The sequence below is a fragment of the Hydra vulgaris genome, chromosome 09, assembly GCF_038396675.1.
Source record: "Hydra vulgaris chromosome 09, alternate assembly HydraT2T_AEP".
Classification (NCBI taxonomy): Eukaryota; Metazoa; Cnidaria; class Hydrozoa; order Anthoathecata; family Hydridae; genus Hydra; species Hydra vulgaris.
Genome location: NC_088928.1, coordinates 58,753,686 through 58,771,946, shown reverse-complemented (window position 1 = coordinate 58,771,946; position 18,261 = coordinate 58,753,686). Strand labels below are relative to the sequence as shown.

Genomic DNA, 18,261 nt, shown 5'->3' with positions numbered 1-18,261 from the left:
CTTCAACCATTTGCAACGAATGCAAGTTGCTAATCATTAGCACGTCTCTTTTGTCTTTCCATTTAGCAACCACTACACCCTCTCTGCTTCTGCTTATAACGTACATTATTTACTTATTTTGTACATTCTTTTGGATTTGACTTTCGGTCAGTTCTTAAAGTACCACAAATGTATGTTTTTTGATTTATCATGTGCTTTGATAACTCAAAAGAAATTGTAAAAGTTATCGGTGTACAGGTGATAACCTTTTCCCAGAAATTTTTCCATTAAGTCTAAAACAATAGCTCCCGTTTGACCCAACAAATGTTTACCGAGAGTTGTCTCGCCAGAGTAGATTTTTACTTTTAGTACAATACCATCTGATTCGCAATGCTCATAGAACTTGATACCATACTTATGTCTTTTATTTTTCACATACTGCCTGAATATAAGACGTCTCTTCCAAAGCATCATTGATTCATCGATTGATATATTTTTATTAGGACAGTAGACGTTATCCATTGTACTATTTAAGTGATCGAGAAGTCCAATAATTTTACACAAGCGTCCATTTCCTGAATCTTCATTGTTAATAAAATGCCAAAACCGTAACATTAGTTGGAATTTATTTTGTGGCATTATTCTAGAAAAAAGGGAACTCTATAGAGACTGTTCTTAGACCAATAGTGTTCTAAAGATGGCATTTTGACACACCTCATATGAAGAAAAACTCTAAGAAACTGCCGCATATCTTCTGAATTTATTGATTTCCAATCTTTAAAACGTGAGCTTCTTCTGAGGGGACGCTGCTTATTTATTTCTTGCGTTGCGTAGCGATTAGTTTCAAGTACCATAGTATTTATAAGCTCTTCTGTAATAAAAAGTCTAAAGAAATCTAATGGTTTCTTGCTCTCCATGTTTATTTTCAAATCAGATTCGGTAGTAAATTGAATTTGTTTTACAATATTTGGCTCATCTTTTCATTGGTTTGAATTTCTAGATGGATTTGTTTCAGAAGTTCTTTTGTCAGGCAAAATATTACTTATAAGATCTACCTGTTGAGCTTTGTTTTGATTTTGTCTATAAGCAAGACCACCCGTTGTTCTAGCTCTTTTCGACGGCATTAAAAAATCTTCTGCAGCGGCTGCTAGATAAATGTCTGTAAACTGATTGCCATCACTTCCTTCAGAGTAATTATCTTCAGAACCTTATTCTGATACAGTCAAGCTCGAAGACGTAGTAGTATAAGCGAAAAATGAATCCGAATCTTCGATATCATTATCTTCACTATCCTCGCAACCTTTTATAACCATATGTGCTGATCCAATTGTGGAATATCTGTGTTGAGCTAATATGAGATAGATGAACTTTTTTACCTGATATAATCTTTCTAGCTCTCGCGCAGTTAACCTTACCACTTTCTTGCATAACCTAACTGAAAAACAGCCTATTGAAAATCAATTTTTAATTCCAAAAAAAAAAAGAAACTACTTCGTAATAATGCATCACGTAAATATTAGTATTTCTTCACTGGAATAAAAAAATTTTATTTTTTTGGCACGTCTTCATAATGATTTTCTTTTAACATTCTTAATTATGAATAATTCTTTAAAGGTTTTCTATTATTTTTCGCAACTTTATCACCTCATTCAATATGACTGATGGTGTGTTCGTTTTCGTTTGACGTCAGAACGACTTAATGGATACGTCATTAGTTAAAGCACTACCAACACCTTACGGACGGTAACAAACAGGGTATCTAGCTTCTTTCAAATCTAGATTCCCGGGTATTTATAATTCTTAGTATATTCTATTACTATGACTTTTTTTTTTTAGTTCAACTTTATTTTCACATGAATAGTTAGTAGTTTAAACTTAAAAATTTTAAAAAAAAATAAGGAACGTTATAATATAACATGTTATATATATTATATAACACTCCAGAAAAATTCATTTATTACATAACATACGTAATGTTATGTAATAAATGAATTTTAAATGAATACATAATAAATACATAAAATGAATACATAATATATACATAATACATAAATACATAAAATGAATACATAATAAAAATAAATACATAATAAATATTTATTATTAATATATTTTATTTTGCAAGTAGTAATCAGCAGAGTGGCGCAGAGGAAGCGTGCTGGGCCCATAACCCAGAGGTCGGTAGATCGAAACTACCCTCTGCTACAAATCAATGATTTACATTTTTTTTATTTTTTCATATTTTTTAGAACTTTAAATCTTTTTTTTTAATTTAGCACATCGGTAGAAAAGTTTTGTTAAACTGTATATTGGAATAATTAACTCCGAAACGCCTGTTAATCAAAGTTTATTCTTGCGGTTGAAAAATCACGTGGTTATAGCGTAAATAAGAATCTCGTTTTTAGATGGTCCGTTAATATCAGTGAAAAGGTTAATACTTGAATTCTAAACACTATAAATTAAATTATAAACGCTACAAATTAATTATAAACACTATAAATTAAAACTGAAATTCATTAAGACTACCAAAAAACGGTCAAAACAGGGTGCTGAACGTTACCAAAGGAATTTAGATTTTAAAGGTAGGCTCTAAGGTTTATTTTAAAAGTACTCTAAGATTTGTACTAAGTTATATATAAACCGCGCTAACAGTCAGAGCCATCTCGAACGGGGGATGATCATAAAGCTGCAGTTGGCAAATTTCCAATATTGAGGACTTTTTTTTTTGGTTTTGGTGGGAAAAAAAACATACGACACCCCCATGAGAGACCTCTTTGGCACGGCCCTGCTAACAGTACTCTTAGTATGAGAATAGCGTATAATAACAAACTTTTTGATTTTCTGATAAGAGGTCGGTAAATCGAAAGTCTCTTCTGCTACTTATATCATTTTACGATTGATAAAAAGTTGTTGTTTTTATTTTAGTCCGAGAACAAATTAATTTCTTTTACTTTAAAATGCATAAACAGACGCATATTGCAAGACTATAACTAGATTCTGATTTATTGAATTGGTTTGCGAAATTTTTTTTATATATGAAATATACTTATAATCAAATTGACTATGTTCGAAATGAAATTTAAATAAAAATATTTTTCCGTTGAAAAACTTAATTTGTAGCAGAGGGTAGTTTCGATCTACCGACCTCTGGGTTATGGGCCCAGCACGCTTCCTCTGCGCCACTCTGCTGTTTAAATTCGGAATAAAATAGTTATTTATACTAAAAAATAATGCTTTAATAGTTATTTAGTTATGTATAAATGTATTTATAAAAGCTTGCTTCTTTAAATGAAACAAATGAATTTTTTAACTATTTTTGTAATAGTAAAGTGAAATTATAAAAAAAAATTTTTAATAACTTTTATAAGTTTATAAATAACTTTTATAGATTTCGGCTGCTTAGTGGTTCCAGGCAGGAATGCGGAGTCCCAAAAGGACTCCGGGTTTATATCTCTATTTTTTCCTGGTGTCTAGCAGCTCTAAACATATTGATTGAGATATGATCTTCTATATGAAAAAAATCTTTAGATTTAATGACCTGGAACTTTTTTTTAAACACGAGATCCCGACGGCATATTTTGCGTGTCGCATAGCTCAACCTATAAAAACCTGCACCTACAAACTTGATCTACAAAATAAAACGTATACTAAAAAGTGGAAATAATTTTTAGATGTCCTACTGAGGCCAAAATTGATTTCAACCGATTATAGGCCTTATTGATTTCAATTTGATTTCAAATTGATTTCAACCAATTTTAGGCCTTAACCAATTATAGGCCTTTTTTAATTCGACCAAAATTGACGTTTTAAATTTCGACCGGTTTTTTTCTCAACCTATTTTAGAGACTTTCATTTTCAACCGATTTACGAAAATTTGATTTTTAACTGATTATAAACTAGGCCTGTAAATCGAGCCGAACGAGCCAAGCTTGCCAGGGCTCGGCTTGCCTCGTTTACATATTAAGAGTGTTTAGGCTCGGCTCGAGCTCGTTTCGAACATGAGATTCTTTGTTCGAGCTCGGCTCGTTAAGGATTAGTATTGTTTAAGCTCGGCTCGTTTTATATGTTGCTCGAGCTCGACTGGTTTAAAACTCGAAATAATTATTGTAACCTGTTAGTTTAAAGCTCGTTTAGTAAAAAAAATTGTTCGTTAAAGGCTTGTCTGTAAATAATGCAAGTCCAAATCAACAAGCAACATAAACAATCCTACAGTCTATTAAACATGCAAATAAACAACATAATAAAATAAGATCCCACAAATCTAATAGTTCAAAATAAAATTTAAAACTAATAGTTCAATGTTCAAACTTAATGTTCAAAGTCACAAACATAATAATTCCTATTAAACACTGCACTCTAATAGTTCAATTTACATTTTCACAAATATAAGTCTTGCTTTCATTGCATTGGATAAATATATATATATATATATATATATATATATATATATATATATATATATATATATATATATATATATATATATATATATATATATATATATATATATATATATATATATATATATATTCTAGCTTTAATTGAGCTTATACGAACGAGCCTATGATGATCATGCTCAGCTCGTTTAATAAACGAGCCTAATTTTTTGTTCAAGCCCGGCTCGTTCACCATTCGAGCCGAACATGAACGCGCTCTTGTCGAGCCGATCATCGAGCCGTTAACGAACACGAGCCAGGATTTACAGCCCTATTATAAACGATACTCATTTCAACCTTCTAGTCTGTGTTTTCACTTTTTTTTTTTTTTTTTTTGCGCTTTTAAGGATTTTTTTTTCAAAAACCATTAACAATAAATCAAGAACAGACATTTTTTTGATTCAAGAATTCAATCAACAAGAAGCTTATGGTTGTTTTTTTTTTTGTTATTTAGGTGCCCCAAGAAGACCTAAACGGTCTTATCACAGAGCACCGCAGAAGTGCATATTATTAGGAAGTTGACGCCTCCTTCCTTACCGTGACGCGAAAATATGTCCAGAGATCGTTTTGAACTAGGATCTCCTGCAGTGCTCTAACTACTGCACCACGACCGTTTCATATTAGCTTATGAAAGTTACTGATCTATTTATATTATTTCTACTATTAACTGCCATTTTCATTTAACCTAAATGCATACAAATACAAACTTTTGTTTTTTTGTTTTTGTATGCATATATTGGCAATATATATCACTCACCATACATACATGTGCAGATATATATCGTACACCCAAATCAAGGGTGTCACAAGGGTGATACAAATGACACTCTTAGTTGGAAAAAATATTAAAAACTTAAAACTTCAACCCTGATTTTCTCAGTTTGACACTTTCTGACTTGTGGCGCCCTTGATCTGGGTGTACGTTATCTATATATATATATATATATATATATATATATATATATATATATATATATATATATATATATATATATATATATATATATATATATATATATATATATATATATATATATATATATATATATATATATATATATATATACATATTTATATATATATATACTCAAAATATATATTTATATATATATATACTCAATATATATATATATATATATTTAACATCTTCGCTTCCAACAAGGCTGCAAGCAGCCACTAATTAAAGTTGGAAGTTACTGAAAAAGAAAAGATGAAGATTGTAGAGAAAGATAACGATTGACGGACGACTTAAAAGATTGCAAGTTATATAAATCAGGAAAGCAAGATGAAGGAAGCGAATTCCAAAGAACTGATGTTCGAGGAAAAAAACTAGACGAATAAGCGTTTTTGGAGCACTTAGGAACAGTCACAGAAAAAGGATGACACTTAATTGAATGACGAGTAACACGAGAATGAATTTTAGTAGATGGCACAAGAGACGCTAGCTCTTTAGAGCAGTGCCCATTATAGTATTTGTAGAAAAGAGAAAGAGAAGCAACATTACGACGATATGATAATGGTTGGAGGTTGGCTGCAAAAGCAGGTCCAACTATGTTGACAATGCGTTTTTGCACCTTGTCTAAAAGAGAAAGGGCATCATTAGAAGATCCGCCCCAGATATGGCAACAGTATTCCATACAAGGCCGGATTTGAGAAAATTATACATAAAATAAAACTATAACTATATTATAATAAAATATGAAATATTTTTAAGCAATCTGTTCATAATTACAATTTCATATTTATTACAAACAGTTTATTTGGTGGCCTATAACTCAACCTAATTTTGAAACTTCGTAAATTGTAGATTTTGACGTTTCTGATTTTCAAATGACAATTTTTGATTTTTATATTTATACCTAACTAAATCATGTACTACTAATTTTCCAACCTACTAAATTGTTAACCTACTGTATTTTCAACCTACTTATAATTTAACCTAGTGTATTTTTAATTTTATAACTATGTCTATTCAGTATATATTTTGTATACGTTGTTGTTGATTTGAATACAAGCCAAATTTGATCAGCCTTAGTGCAGTGGTTGAACCGCTGTCTTCAAAATTAGGAGTTATAATGTTCGATGAATGCTTGTAAAACTTATTGATTGTTAATTAAAAAAAATAAAAAAATTCATAGTTTAAAAAAATATCGTTAAAAACACAGATTAGATAATTGGTTAAAAATTTATTTATCTCAAATCGAAGAAAAATGAAAATCTATAAAATAGGTCGAAAAATAAATTGGTCCAAAGCAAAAACGTCATAAATTGGTTGAAATAAAAAAGACTATAATTGATTAGAAACAATTTATGCTTCAGTACGTTATCTAAAAATTAGTTCCACTTTTTATTAGATGTTCTTTTTGTAGAACAACTTTGTAGGTCAAGATTTTTGTAGGTCTAACTATCTGACACGGTTTATTTGTGTTTAAACGTTTTAACTTATGTTTCTCAAACACATTTTGTATAAGTGTGTCATTTTGTATAAGTGTGCCATTAATCAAAATATAAAGCTGTTTTTACTTTTTTGTGTCACAATACAAATGATATGAAGAACTGTTTCCTTATATTGTTTGTGAATTTAATAATAAAGATTGTATTAGTCATTGTACCACATTGTGAATGTGGTACAATGACTAATACAATCAATGATCTGGTAGAAGCCAGATCCACCTGTCGAGCGCATGTGTGATAAACGTACTAAATTGCGACAAAAACTGTGTTAACTACTTACCTACCTACCATACCTTTTTGAAATACCATTCATATTAAATTATTGGTTAGAAACAGTTGACCACAGAATGTAAAACACATTGTTTTATTTTGCCATTTTACATGCATGTTTTTAACTGATTTTTATAATTAAAATTTATTTTACCTTTTTCTTGTCCAAAAAGTTTTAAAAATATTTGCTTCGAAAAATAGATTTTTAATTTTTGCACTCTCTTAATGATAATTTGAATTAATGTATTTTATAAAATGATAATTAATTTAATTAAATAAACACAACTGATGGTATTTTATTTAGGTGCAAAGCAATGTCTTGTCAATAAACAATTTGCTGTGATTCACTACCCAGCTAACACACCAGCGTTGGGCCAACGTTGGCCCAATGCTTCTTGTAACGTTGGCCCAACGTTGGCATCCAGCGTTGGGCCGATTCCTTGATGGCCGCCGGGCATACATTGGCCCGATTACATTGGCCCAATGCAGTTTAGCCAGCATTTATCCGACGATATATTTTATTAGGTTCAGTGAATTATAAACGCTACTTGTAACTAGCACGCAGTTAGTTAGGTCATTGTTAACATAAAATTTCTTAAATTTGTTTATTTTTAATGTATTAAAAAGATTGCAATTGCAATCGACGTATGATTAAAGCTATTTAAATTGTTTTAATCAAATGCAAGCTGAAATGTGTTTGTTATTTCATTCAAGCTAAATTTATTTTTCAAGGTGAAAAACAAAACATATTCAATAAAATGAAATGTATATCAGATAATATTAAAACTGTTATACAATAATCTAGACATTATCTTCGCCATTTGCATCACTGCCTTTGTCCCAAAGTTCCGAGTGGCATGCATAATCAATCCTCGCACCATCTGACTTTTTTCAGTCGTACAATTTACGAACCCACGACTTCATTTGATCGTTTACTTCCGCTTTTGAAACATCTTTTGCACCTTGTCGTAAAAAAAATACATTTAAATATTATTAAATAACTTTGTGTTAAAACATTTCAAAAACTTTAGTAGCACTAAAAAATAGATTAACTACAGTTTAAAAGAAATTTTTTGGGCAATCATTAAAAAGACAACAAATGAAACCAATTACATTCTATTTACATTTAAACCAAATTTTATCTATTTTTCGTAAAGCCAACTTAAGTTTCCTAAAAGTTAAAACCTTAAATAGGGTTACATTCAGTTATAACTTAAGTATAAGTTAAAACTTACATGTGTTTAAGTAAATTGTTTTATGTTATAACTGAATGGCCCTATACAACATAACTATTATCATGTTTAATATTTATTGATCACTAACCATAAACAATAGATTCATGTTTTTCATCCCTTGCTTTGTCCTCCTCGACCTTCATTATTTACTTTGTTGATCCACTTCTGTAGCCACCAATTAACAGAAAATGTTGCTCACTGTTTCTTCAACAACTCATCCATCAATCAAAACAAGATAAATAATCTGAAAAGTTTAAAAATAAACCCATAAGATCAGATAAAATATTTTATTAAAAGTACACTGAAGCTCTTTCAAGTAGAACCTGCTAAAGATGTTATAAAAATGGTATGCAATGGCAAAAATATATATTGTCAGTTAATACCCCAGCAACATCTGAGGAGCGCAGCGGTGGATTAATACTTTTATAGCCCTGGATCTAGTATTTTTTGGAGGCTTTTTTATACTCTACAGTGTAATAATGACTACTAAAAAATATGTAATATTTAAAATTTAAAAGCAAAAAATACATTATTTACGTCGAGACATATTAATGTTGATAAACCAGGTGACATTCTTCGCATAGGCAAACTGCTATTCTGTTGTTCACTCACATTACTAACTAAAAGTAAATATAACAAACATTAAAAACTTTGAATGAGTCTTGTTTTGCAGTGACGATATATATATATATATATATATATATATATATATATATATATATATATACATATATATATATATATACGCAAGTCTATATATGTAAATATTAAAGATAGTATATTTATATTATCATGTATAATTATGTATACTTTAAAGAGTGCTCAATACATAAACTAGAGCTATATAGTATATATTACTTTTACCTGCAGTATCAGGAATTAGCTAAATGCTAATAGTTATAATATTATTTGCTATATATATATAATATTATTTGGCAAATAATATTATATAAAAAATATAAATAGCAAATAATAAATATAAATATTAGCATTTAGCAAATTCATGATACTGCGGGTAACAGTAATATATACTATATAAATATATATATAAATTTATATATATATATATATATATATATATATATATATATATATATACATATATATATATATATATATATATATATATATATATCTGTATATATATATATATATATATATATATATATATATATATATATATATATATATATATCTGTATATATATATATATATATATATATATATATATATATATATATATATATATATATATATATATATATATATATACATATATATTATAGTATATATTATACCTACATAATAATATATACTATATAATATACATATATACCTATGTGTGTATATATATATATATATATATATATATATATATATATATATATATATATATATATATATATATATATATATATATATATTTATTACAACAATTATAAATGTATTCTATAAAATATATATATATATATTACATATATACCTATATAGATGTATATATTTATAGATATATATATATATATATATATATATATATATATATATATATATATATATATATATATATATATATATATATATATATATATATATATATATATATATATATATATATATATATTCAAATATAATATACTAAAACTTAATCTAAATAGATCATAATATTATCTAAAATTAACAATAAATTTTTCGATAAAAACAACAGAAATCTTGGTTTAAGATTTAAGATTTATGACGAAACTAATAATATTATAGATATTGTATTGAATCCTATGTAAGTGTAGCTGCACAATTCCTTGCACGCAACGCTCTAATATCTTTGCAGAACACTCAAAAATTACTTTGCTTTTTCTATTAATTTACAACGATGCCATTATAAAAAGCAAACTATTTTAAAATGGAGATTGTAATGCTATATATAAATGCTTTGCGTGAATAGATAAGCCGCAATCGTAGGTTTTTAAAAGTAAGTATCTATTCACGCAAGGACGTAAAATAAGATGGACGTTCAACGCTTTGTTAAAGATCGGAGGTACCGCCAAATAGCTAAAATCTATGCGTGTTACCGTCAATTTTCTAAATATAAGATACAGACATTCCGATGTCTACCCGTCAAATTTGTTTCGCTATACTTCACTCGGTAAACCCATTATAATTATGTCTATACTGAAGCTTAAGGTTATAAAAGACACATAAGTTATTCAAAAATAATTCATAAGTTTAAAAAAAGTAGAGTTGAGTCATGTACTTTGCTTAATAAAAAGATACCTAAGGTTAAACTTTGACGTCTAAAACTAAGCTTTTGCACAAAGGCAATATATAGTTTACAAGAATAGATAGTATAAAGTGAAGCGAATTTTTTACGCTAAATTAAAATTACTATGATATAATTTAAAGGACGAATAAGATATTTTCAGTGTTCTTTTCACCCCACTCTCTGAATATACTTCCCACTTTAGGGTTTAAATAAGGGAATATTTCAAATTTTTGTAGGAAATGTCGAACTTATTTGCCTCACTTTTTTTTTAAATAAATATGTATTTTTTTTTTCGCGGACGACCTTTTCATGAAGTTTCTTATTTTTGTTTCATAAATCGCATTTTAATATTTATTAAGTTTAAAATTTAAAGGTATTTTAACTAAGAGCATCTTACAATTCGTATAAAAAATTATTAGTTTCAGAAGCTAGAAAGAAATATAAAGTATGCATCTTTAATTAGTTTTTTTAATAAAACATTTTTTAATAGTCAGTGTAAACTACTTTATTTAATAATAATGATAGTAAATAAATAAAACTTGATAATAACAAATATAGTCATAAAATTAATAAGATTATAATCTTATTATTATTAACAATAATGCTATTGTTATTATAATAAGATAATCTTATTATTATTAACAACAGTGTTGTTGTTGTTATGATAAGATCTTACTATTAATCAATATTATTAAGAATAATAAGATAATCTTATCAATTTTATTATGCATTTGTTATAAGGATATTGCTATCTTGTAGATTGTATCTTTAGTGTCAAATTTTATGTATTCTACAAATGATGCACAACTTTTTTTTTTAACTTTTTATAGGTATTATATCAAAAGAAGTATATGTACATATCTTTTATCTCATTACTGGATAAATAATGAGTCTTCATGAGGAATCTTTGAAAAATTTATGTAGAAAGTGTGGCTTAAAAATAAAAAAGGATAGTCACTATCAATTAAAACCTGTTATTATCTATAAACATACAATTCTTAGTTTTTACAAGCTGGATATAACTTCAGATCATCAAAAGGTACACCCTGAATATTTATGCAAATCATGTTATATGGTCTTATATAGGTTAGATTTAAAAACAAAAAATAGCTTTGTAATTGAAAGGAGTGATAAGTTCTTCACTTTTACTGAACACACAGAAACCTGTTATGTATGTAACACACTCACAAAAGTTGGAAGAAATAAAAAAGTACCTGCGATAAATACAAATCAACAGTTAAAAACAATTGCATCGAAACATGGTTTTGACTGTTACAATGAAAACAACAAAAATTATTTTGTAATAGTTGAAATCAATAGTTGTCGCCAAATTGTTAGCAAAACATTGTCATTAGAGTCAAATAGCATGTGGAGACTAATTGTTTTAAATCGTGAAGTGCCATTATCCAATAATGTTATTAAATCACTACCAGTTCACCTAAATCTTCAATCTGCTGATATTATATTCTCAACCATTTCATGTGTAAACATATGTAAAGGTAACAATGACTTCCACTATTTAATAAGAAATAAATTTTCTGATTTTAAAAATTTCCAAAGCACATCAAATGAGGATGTTGGAATAATTGAGATGGAAGAAGGCAATACAGTTGATAACTTTAAAGTTATTAGACATAAAGATTGTTCATTAATATGTTCCGAAGCCTGTTGCAATTCTTGTACCATGTAACGTACTAACTTGCGTGTAATGGAATCCAGAAGAAAGAGTAATGAAAACCAATCATCTATCTCATCTAACAGTAAGAAAAATGACAGATACTTTTCTAAATCAGAATTATTAACAAAAATTAAACTTTTAGAGAAAGAAAGAAAATAAAATCTTGCAAAACAACAACGAATGCAAAAAAAACTTGAAAAATCTATAATAGAAGAAGGGGTTGTTCTTGAAGAGGAGGAACACACAATTATTGAGGAAACATATGAAAAATATGGGGAAGAAAATCCATTTACTGAGGACTCACCTCAAGCATTGTTGTGGCAGCAACAAAAAATCCAGGCTGGACTTAAAGACAGAAGGTCTATGAGGTGGCATCCTTTAATTATAAGATGGTGCATCAGTTTATATTTGAAATCTCCGAGTGCCTATCGTCATATTTGTTCAACACCATTTTTAAATCTACCTTGCAAAAATACTGTTCAGAAATATATCAACTTTACTGATCCAGGCTGTGGTTTTAATAAAGATGTAATGTACAACTTGACCAAAAAAATTGATTTACCAAATATAAAAGAGCACCAGAGGTATGTTTCAATCATTGTTGACGAAATGAAAATAAAAAGTGGGCTTGCTTTTAGCTCATCTACTGGAAAGTTGGTGGGTTTTTCAGAAAGTGGATCAATTAATGAGCTGCTCTTGAATTTTGAAAATAAATATACAGAAAATAAAGGAAAGAGCAATGTAGAAGATCCAACAGACATACCGTTGGCATCATATGTAACTGTTTTAATGGTGAGGGGCATCACATCTTCTCTAAAATATGTGTTTGGTCATTTTGCTTCTGCTGGAGGTCTTTCTAGTAGCCAATTGTACTTTACTATATGGGATGTTGTAAGGCAATTAGAGTCTGTTGGTCTAAAGGTGATGGCTATTGTAGCTGATGGTGCATCTCCAAATAGAAAGTTTATGCGTCTCCATTCTTGGAAATCTGAAGAAAATACTAAAGATGGTGTCATTTACTGGACTTGGAATGAGTGTTGTCCTGGTATGTATAAATAATTATAGTTATAAAAATTGTAAAAAGATGAATGAAAATAACAAAGTAATGAATATAGTTACACTAAATTTATTAGCATTTATAATCTACAGATGTCAGTTTTCAATAAGAACCAGTGAAAAGTGGCTCAACATTAAATTGTTCAAAATAGTTATCTTTTAAGTATTATTTAAACTATTTCTTAGACCGGAAGATGTTTTTTATTTGTGATGTACCTCACTTGATAAAAACCACTAGAAACAACCTTGAAAAATCACATGAAAACTCTTCAAGTAGAAGTCTTATGGTATGTATATGTTTTTACACTTTCGTATTTTTCAACAACATATTCAATTTTTGCTGTTTAATTTCTATTAAATAAAGGTTTATTTATATCCTATTAATATGTAATTTCTCTAATATCATTAACAAGGAGGGATGTTTGAATTGCTTTAACATTTTTACTATTTCAATTTGTTCCATATATATATTTTAGGAGCACTCATTTCTGATGATTAAAAAATTCAACTTAAATATTATAAGCCTATGCAATATTAATAATAATATATTTTATTGCTTATCAAGAAAAAGTAGGGTTGTAATGTTTTCTAGGTCTTAGGCAACATTACAATCAACAAATGGTTTGCAAAGCCCTATGGCTTACCTTCCAGATGGTGCACTTTGTTAAGTAAGTTAGTCATGTTGTATGTATAACTTATGAACAGAATAGCCAAGGCAAATTTAGTATTAATTTTAGCACTAACTATATAATAGGTGTAAACTTAACTAGGTTCAAGATGAAATAGCTCATCAACTCTTTCATTTATCATTTAAAAATTGAAAGAAAAATTCAGTCTTGCCATGAATTCCAGGAAAACCTGTTTTTCTAAGAACTATCAAGACAGATGATAATGAATTTGTAAAACTTTGGTGCTCATGTAAAGCATTTAGCTTGTCAAATGTAAAAATATGTTTAAATGGATAAATGCAAAATCTCCGGGTTAACCTGAATATATTATAGAAAGTCAGGGAAAACTATGGGAATTTAATAAGCACAACTTAAAGTTACACTTTAAAAAAATCATATAGATGCCCCTGCTTTGTAAATACTATCTTAGGTATTTGTTATTTGAAATTTTATATTCTTTTGTGAATTTCAGATTGATGGTCAGCCGCTTGTTTGGGATCAAATAATCAGGTTGTATGACTGGGATCTTGGAATAGATAGAGATGCCGTGGGGTTGACAATGGGACACAAGTTAAGTGAAGAACATATCAACCTCAATTCAAGAACACGTATGAGAGTAAATCTAGCAGTACAGGTTAGAAGTAAACATATTGTACTTCTGCTGACCTGGCAGATATTTCATACATGCCAGTGAAGAGGGTTTAATGATATACATGTATTCCTTAGCCTATTTGCAATCTGTATTAGGTTAAAGGCTGCTGTTGCAGTAAAAATAATGTATTCTTTTTATCTGTAGTATATTTTTATAAAAAGGTACTCAGTTCAACAGTAGCAGACATGTTAGAAGAACAAGGGCTCCATTCAAAAAAATCATTAATCAAGTTTATTAGAATGATAGATAAATTTTTCGATTGTTTGAATGTTTCAAAAAATTTTAATTACTCTCGAAAACCAGATCTCGACCGATATAAAGCCATAGATGATGTTAGATTTGATGTAAGTTATTTATGATTACACCAAGCTTTTTTACTGAATTATTTGAGAAACTTCAAATAATTTTGTAGTAGATGTAGTTAGACCTTGGTTCCAACAGCTGATTTGTAATCTATATATATGTGTATATATATATATATATATATATATATATATATATATATATATATATATATATATATATATATATATATATAATATATATATATATATATATATATATATATATATGTGTATATATATATATATATATTTTTTTTTTTTTTTTTTTTTGTATATATAGTGGCTCCAGAATACATTTTTGACTTTTATCAATAATTGGGAAGAACAATGCCAAAACATTCCTGATTTGTCTCAAGCAGAAAAAAACAGATTTTGCTTAAGTAAACAAACTCTTGAGGGGCTTCGAATTACTGGTAAAAAGATTTTTACTGCATCACGTTAGTCAGTTAAATATAAATAGTTATATGCTTTCTATATATGCAGAAAACATTATAGATAAAATCATTTTATATTTATTATATTTCAGTTATATAAATAATAAAATATCGTTCATACATATTTTGAAGTTCATTCTCATTTAAGGTTTGTATAGTAGTATATTTTCGGAAAACTTAGTTACCACAATAAATTCATAAAAAGACTGATTTCTTTTTTAGTGAATTCGTTTACAACCCTTGGAAAGTTTTTGCTTGTAGAAGGAGCCGAATACATTCTGTCCGAAAAGTTCTGTCAAGATCCGTTAGAGGAATACTTTGGTAAGCAACGAATGCGATTAGGTAGTAATGACAACCCTTTGTTAATTGAATTTAATTCCAATGCGCTTGGCTTAAATGTTGCCGGAGATAATTTGATTCGTGTTTTTGGTTCAAATACCAAGGGTCGAAAGGATGAATTTCAAAAGCTTGATGTGAAGAACACTGATTTACCTTTAAGTAAAAAATGAAAAAATGATTTAGTGTAAATATTCTCTTAAGTTATATTAAAACATTTTCATCAGGCAGTGACTCGAGTTTAAATGTCAATTTAATAAATATAACATACAGATATCTTGACTTAATATTACTTTTTAAATAATCCCATATATTCAGGGTATTATGAGTGTATTATCATTATCGTAGTATTCAGCTTAATTTTAAAAGTATTTTCTATATTTACATATCGTGACGTTAGAATAATATAGTTTTATCTCTATTTTATAATGTTGAGAGAATTTAACTTCTGACTTTTATTTATTAAATTATTTTGCAGCATGAGGTCTTTTTTTTATGTTATTCATGTTTTATAATCAATAATTTCTGAAATTGTCTGTTTGGAATATTAATTCTTAATAAAGTTGGAATTAACTAAAAAAACAACCTTAAAAATTATATAAATAAGATTAATATATTGAAATTTTGTAATTAATAATATAATAATTAAAAATCGATAGTAATAATTGAAAAAGCGTCTCTTGAATTTTTTTTGTTTGTTTTTTAATTTAAGAAAAATAATCCAATATTCAGCTTATTTCCCACAAAATCGATTTACGAGATTTTTTGAAGTTCACCGATTTTTAGGCCTGAAATTGATAAACATGGGGTGTTAATAAGCTTGGGACATGCGGGAAAATTTTTAGAAAATTAATAAACTTTTCATCATTAAATACCCCTCCGTGTAGTAAGAGTACAATAAATGAAAAAATTTACTATTAAAAAAATAATTACCTAATCAATGAAAAATATATCAAAGCAACGATAAAAACCAAAAAAAAATACTGTTGTCAGTTATTTTAACCAAGGACGTAAAATAAGATCTTATTTTACATCCTTGTTTTAACATTTCAACATTATCATTCCAAGATGATTGTTAAATATACACTTCCATTTCACTTTTAATATTTTAATACAACAAAATCTAGTTAATTTCCATCAAATTTTTAAATTTAATCAATCTATTTTTTAAAAAAGAATATTTAATGAGTTGCTCATTGTAGTGTGAACGAAAAATATTTTTGAAAAAGCAAACAAAAATAATTTAGTAGTGTTTATTTTTACCAATCCTTTGTTAACAAAAAACAAATATAAAGATATATAAATATAAAGCTAAGCATAAGATGTTAAACAAACATAAGTAAGATGTTTATTCTATATATAATAATATACAAATTTCTAATTACTTTAAAAGATTTTTCTTTTTATGCATTGTTTTTCTTAATGCCGGTTCACCTTTTTCTGATACATTGTTTCCTATTTTCCCACTTTTTCTATTTATTATTCGGACCCAGGCTTTTAAAAATGAGCGCGTACGTATGCTCACCCACTTTCGAAGTATAATTTCTTTTAATAAATCCTTTAAAGATTGACATTCAACATTTTTGGTAAGAGATGTCCAACTCAAATCGATAAGGAAACTTGCTTGAAATTTTTTCATTAAAACGTCTCTCAGATCTTCACCTTTATATTTGATGATGAGATGAGAGTTCAATACAGTCCTGGCAACATTTTCAACACTTCGAATGAATATAAAAAAATCATCATTTACAGAAAACAGTCCACCTCTATTTATTCTGTCTGTCCAACTTCTTGTATATTCTAAAAACGTTTTATTTAATAATCTGTTATCAGAATCTGATTCCCATGACTTAATTAGGTCCATTACAGCTTTGGTCAAAACAGTGTCTTTACGATTAGAATACATTTTTCTCAATGAAAATGGAATAAATCCAGCTACATAGCGAATAGTTTCTTCTTCCTCTGCTGTTAATTTTAAATCTAGCTCTTTATAATTTGATTCTAACAATACATGATTCCTCCACTCAATGACATTCTGAAACCATGTCTTTAATAGAAATATATACAGAAGGTCAAACCCAGCTTTATAATTAGAAAAGTCAAAAACTAGTTCATTCCATGAAGAGCGTAATACATTATTCTTGGAAAGACAGTGCAACATCGTACACTGTTGCTCTCTTAGCTGAGATGTGTTTCTACGCAAATTAACAATGGGAAGAAATACTTCAAAAATATTTTTGCAAAAGTCAATTTTTTTCTCTCTAGTACTTTCAAGTATGCATAACGCTAACTCAGCTGCATAATTGCCTGGAGTTTTAAACAATTGTAATAAAAGTTTCATCTAATATGGAGTTTTAAACCCTTCAATTGTAATACTAAAAGTTTCATTTAATATAGCTGTTTTTATACTTTCTTCGAAGAATTGAACAGAATTTTCATACAATTCTTTTTTAAGCTTCTAT

At 27.8% G+C, this 18,261-nt stretch overlaps 2 protein-coding genes, 1 long non-coding RNA gene and 2 other non-coding genes across 8 annotated transcripts; 2 read left to right on the top strand and 3 right to left on the bottom strand.

Moving 5' to 3' along the window:
- Positions 1-204: 204 nt before the first annotated feature.
- Positions 205-618, bottom strand: LOC136085616 (piggyBac transposable element-derived protein 4-like). The gene has a single exon (XM_065806940.1). The coding sequence runs from the start codon at positions 616-618 to the stop codon at positions 205-207; it is 414 nt and encodes a 137-aa protein (XP_065663012.1).
- A 1,494-nt stretch (positions 619-2,112) lies between these two features.
- On the top strand, positions 2,113-2,184 carry trnam-cau (transfer RNA methionine (anticodon CAU)). The gene has a single exon. It is a non-coding gene; the product is annotated as a tRNA-Met (tRNA).
- Positions 2,185-3,096: 912 nt separating this feature from the next.
- Positions 3,097-3,168, bottom strand: trnam-cau (transfer RNA methionine (anticodon CAU)). Its single transcript has one exon. It is a non-coding gene; the product is annotated as a tRNA-Met (tRNA).
- Positions 3,169-7,888: 4,720 nt separating this feature from the next.
- Positions 7,889-9,077, bottom strand: LOC136085142 (uncharacterized). 2 transcript variants are annotated; one of them, XR_010641112.1, is made up of 3 exons: positions 8,903-9,077; positions 8,463-8,618; positions 7,889-8,101 (listed from the first exon to the last, which is right to left on the bottom strand). It is a non-coding gene; the product is annotated as an uncharacterized LOC136085142 (long non-coding RNA). The 2 variants fall into 2 exon arrangements; XR_010641113.1 differs by having other exon boundaries at positions 8,912-9,075.
- Positions 9,078-10,416: 1,339 nt separating this feature from the next.
- On the top strand, positions 10,417-16,277 carry LOC124811383 (uncharacterized). 3 transcript variants are annotated; one of them, XM_065806191.1, is made up of 7 exons: positions 10,418-11,076; positions 11,462-13,354; positions 13,552-13,652; positions 14,506-14,667; positions 14,847-15,029; positions 15,310-15,442; positions 15,686-16,274. In XM_065806191.1, the coding sequence occupies exons 2-7, from the start codon at positions 12,490-12,492 to the stop codon at positions 15,970-15,972; spliced, it is 1,731 nt and encodes a 576-aa protein (XP_065662263.1). In that variant the 5' UTR covers positions 10,418-11,076; positions 11,462-12,489; the 3' UTR covers positions 15,973-16,274. The 3 variants fall into 3 exon arrangements, with proteins under 3 accessions (XP_065662265.1, XP_065662263.1, XP_065662264.1); XM_065806192.1 differs by lacking the exon at positions 14,847-15,029 and having other exon boundaries at positions 15,686-16,275; XM_065806193.1 differs by lacking the exons at positions 14,506-14,667; positions 14,847-15,029 and having other exon boundaries at positions 10,417-11,076; positions 15,686-16,277.
- Positions 16,278-18,261: the final 1,984 nt, after the last annotated feature.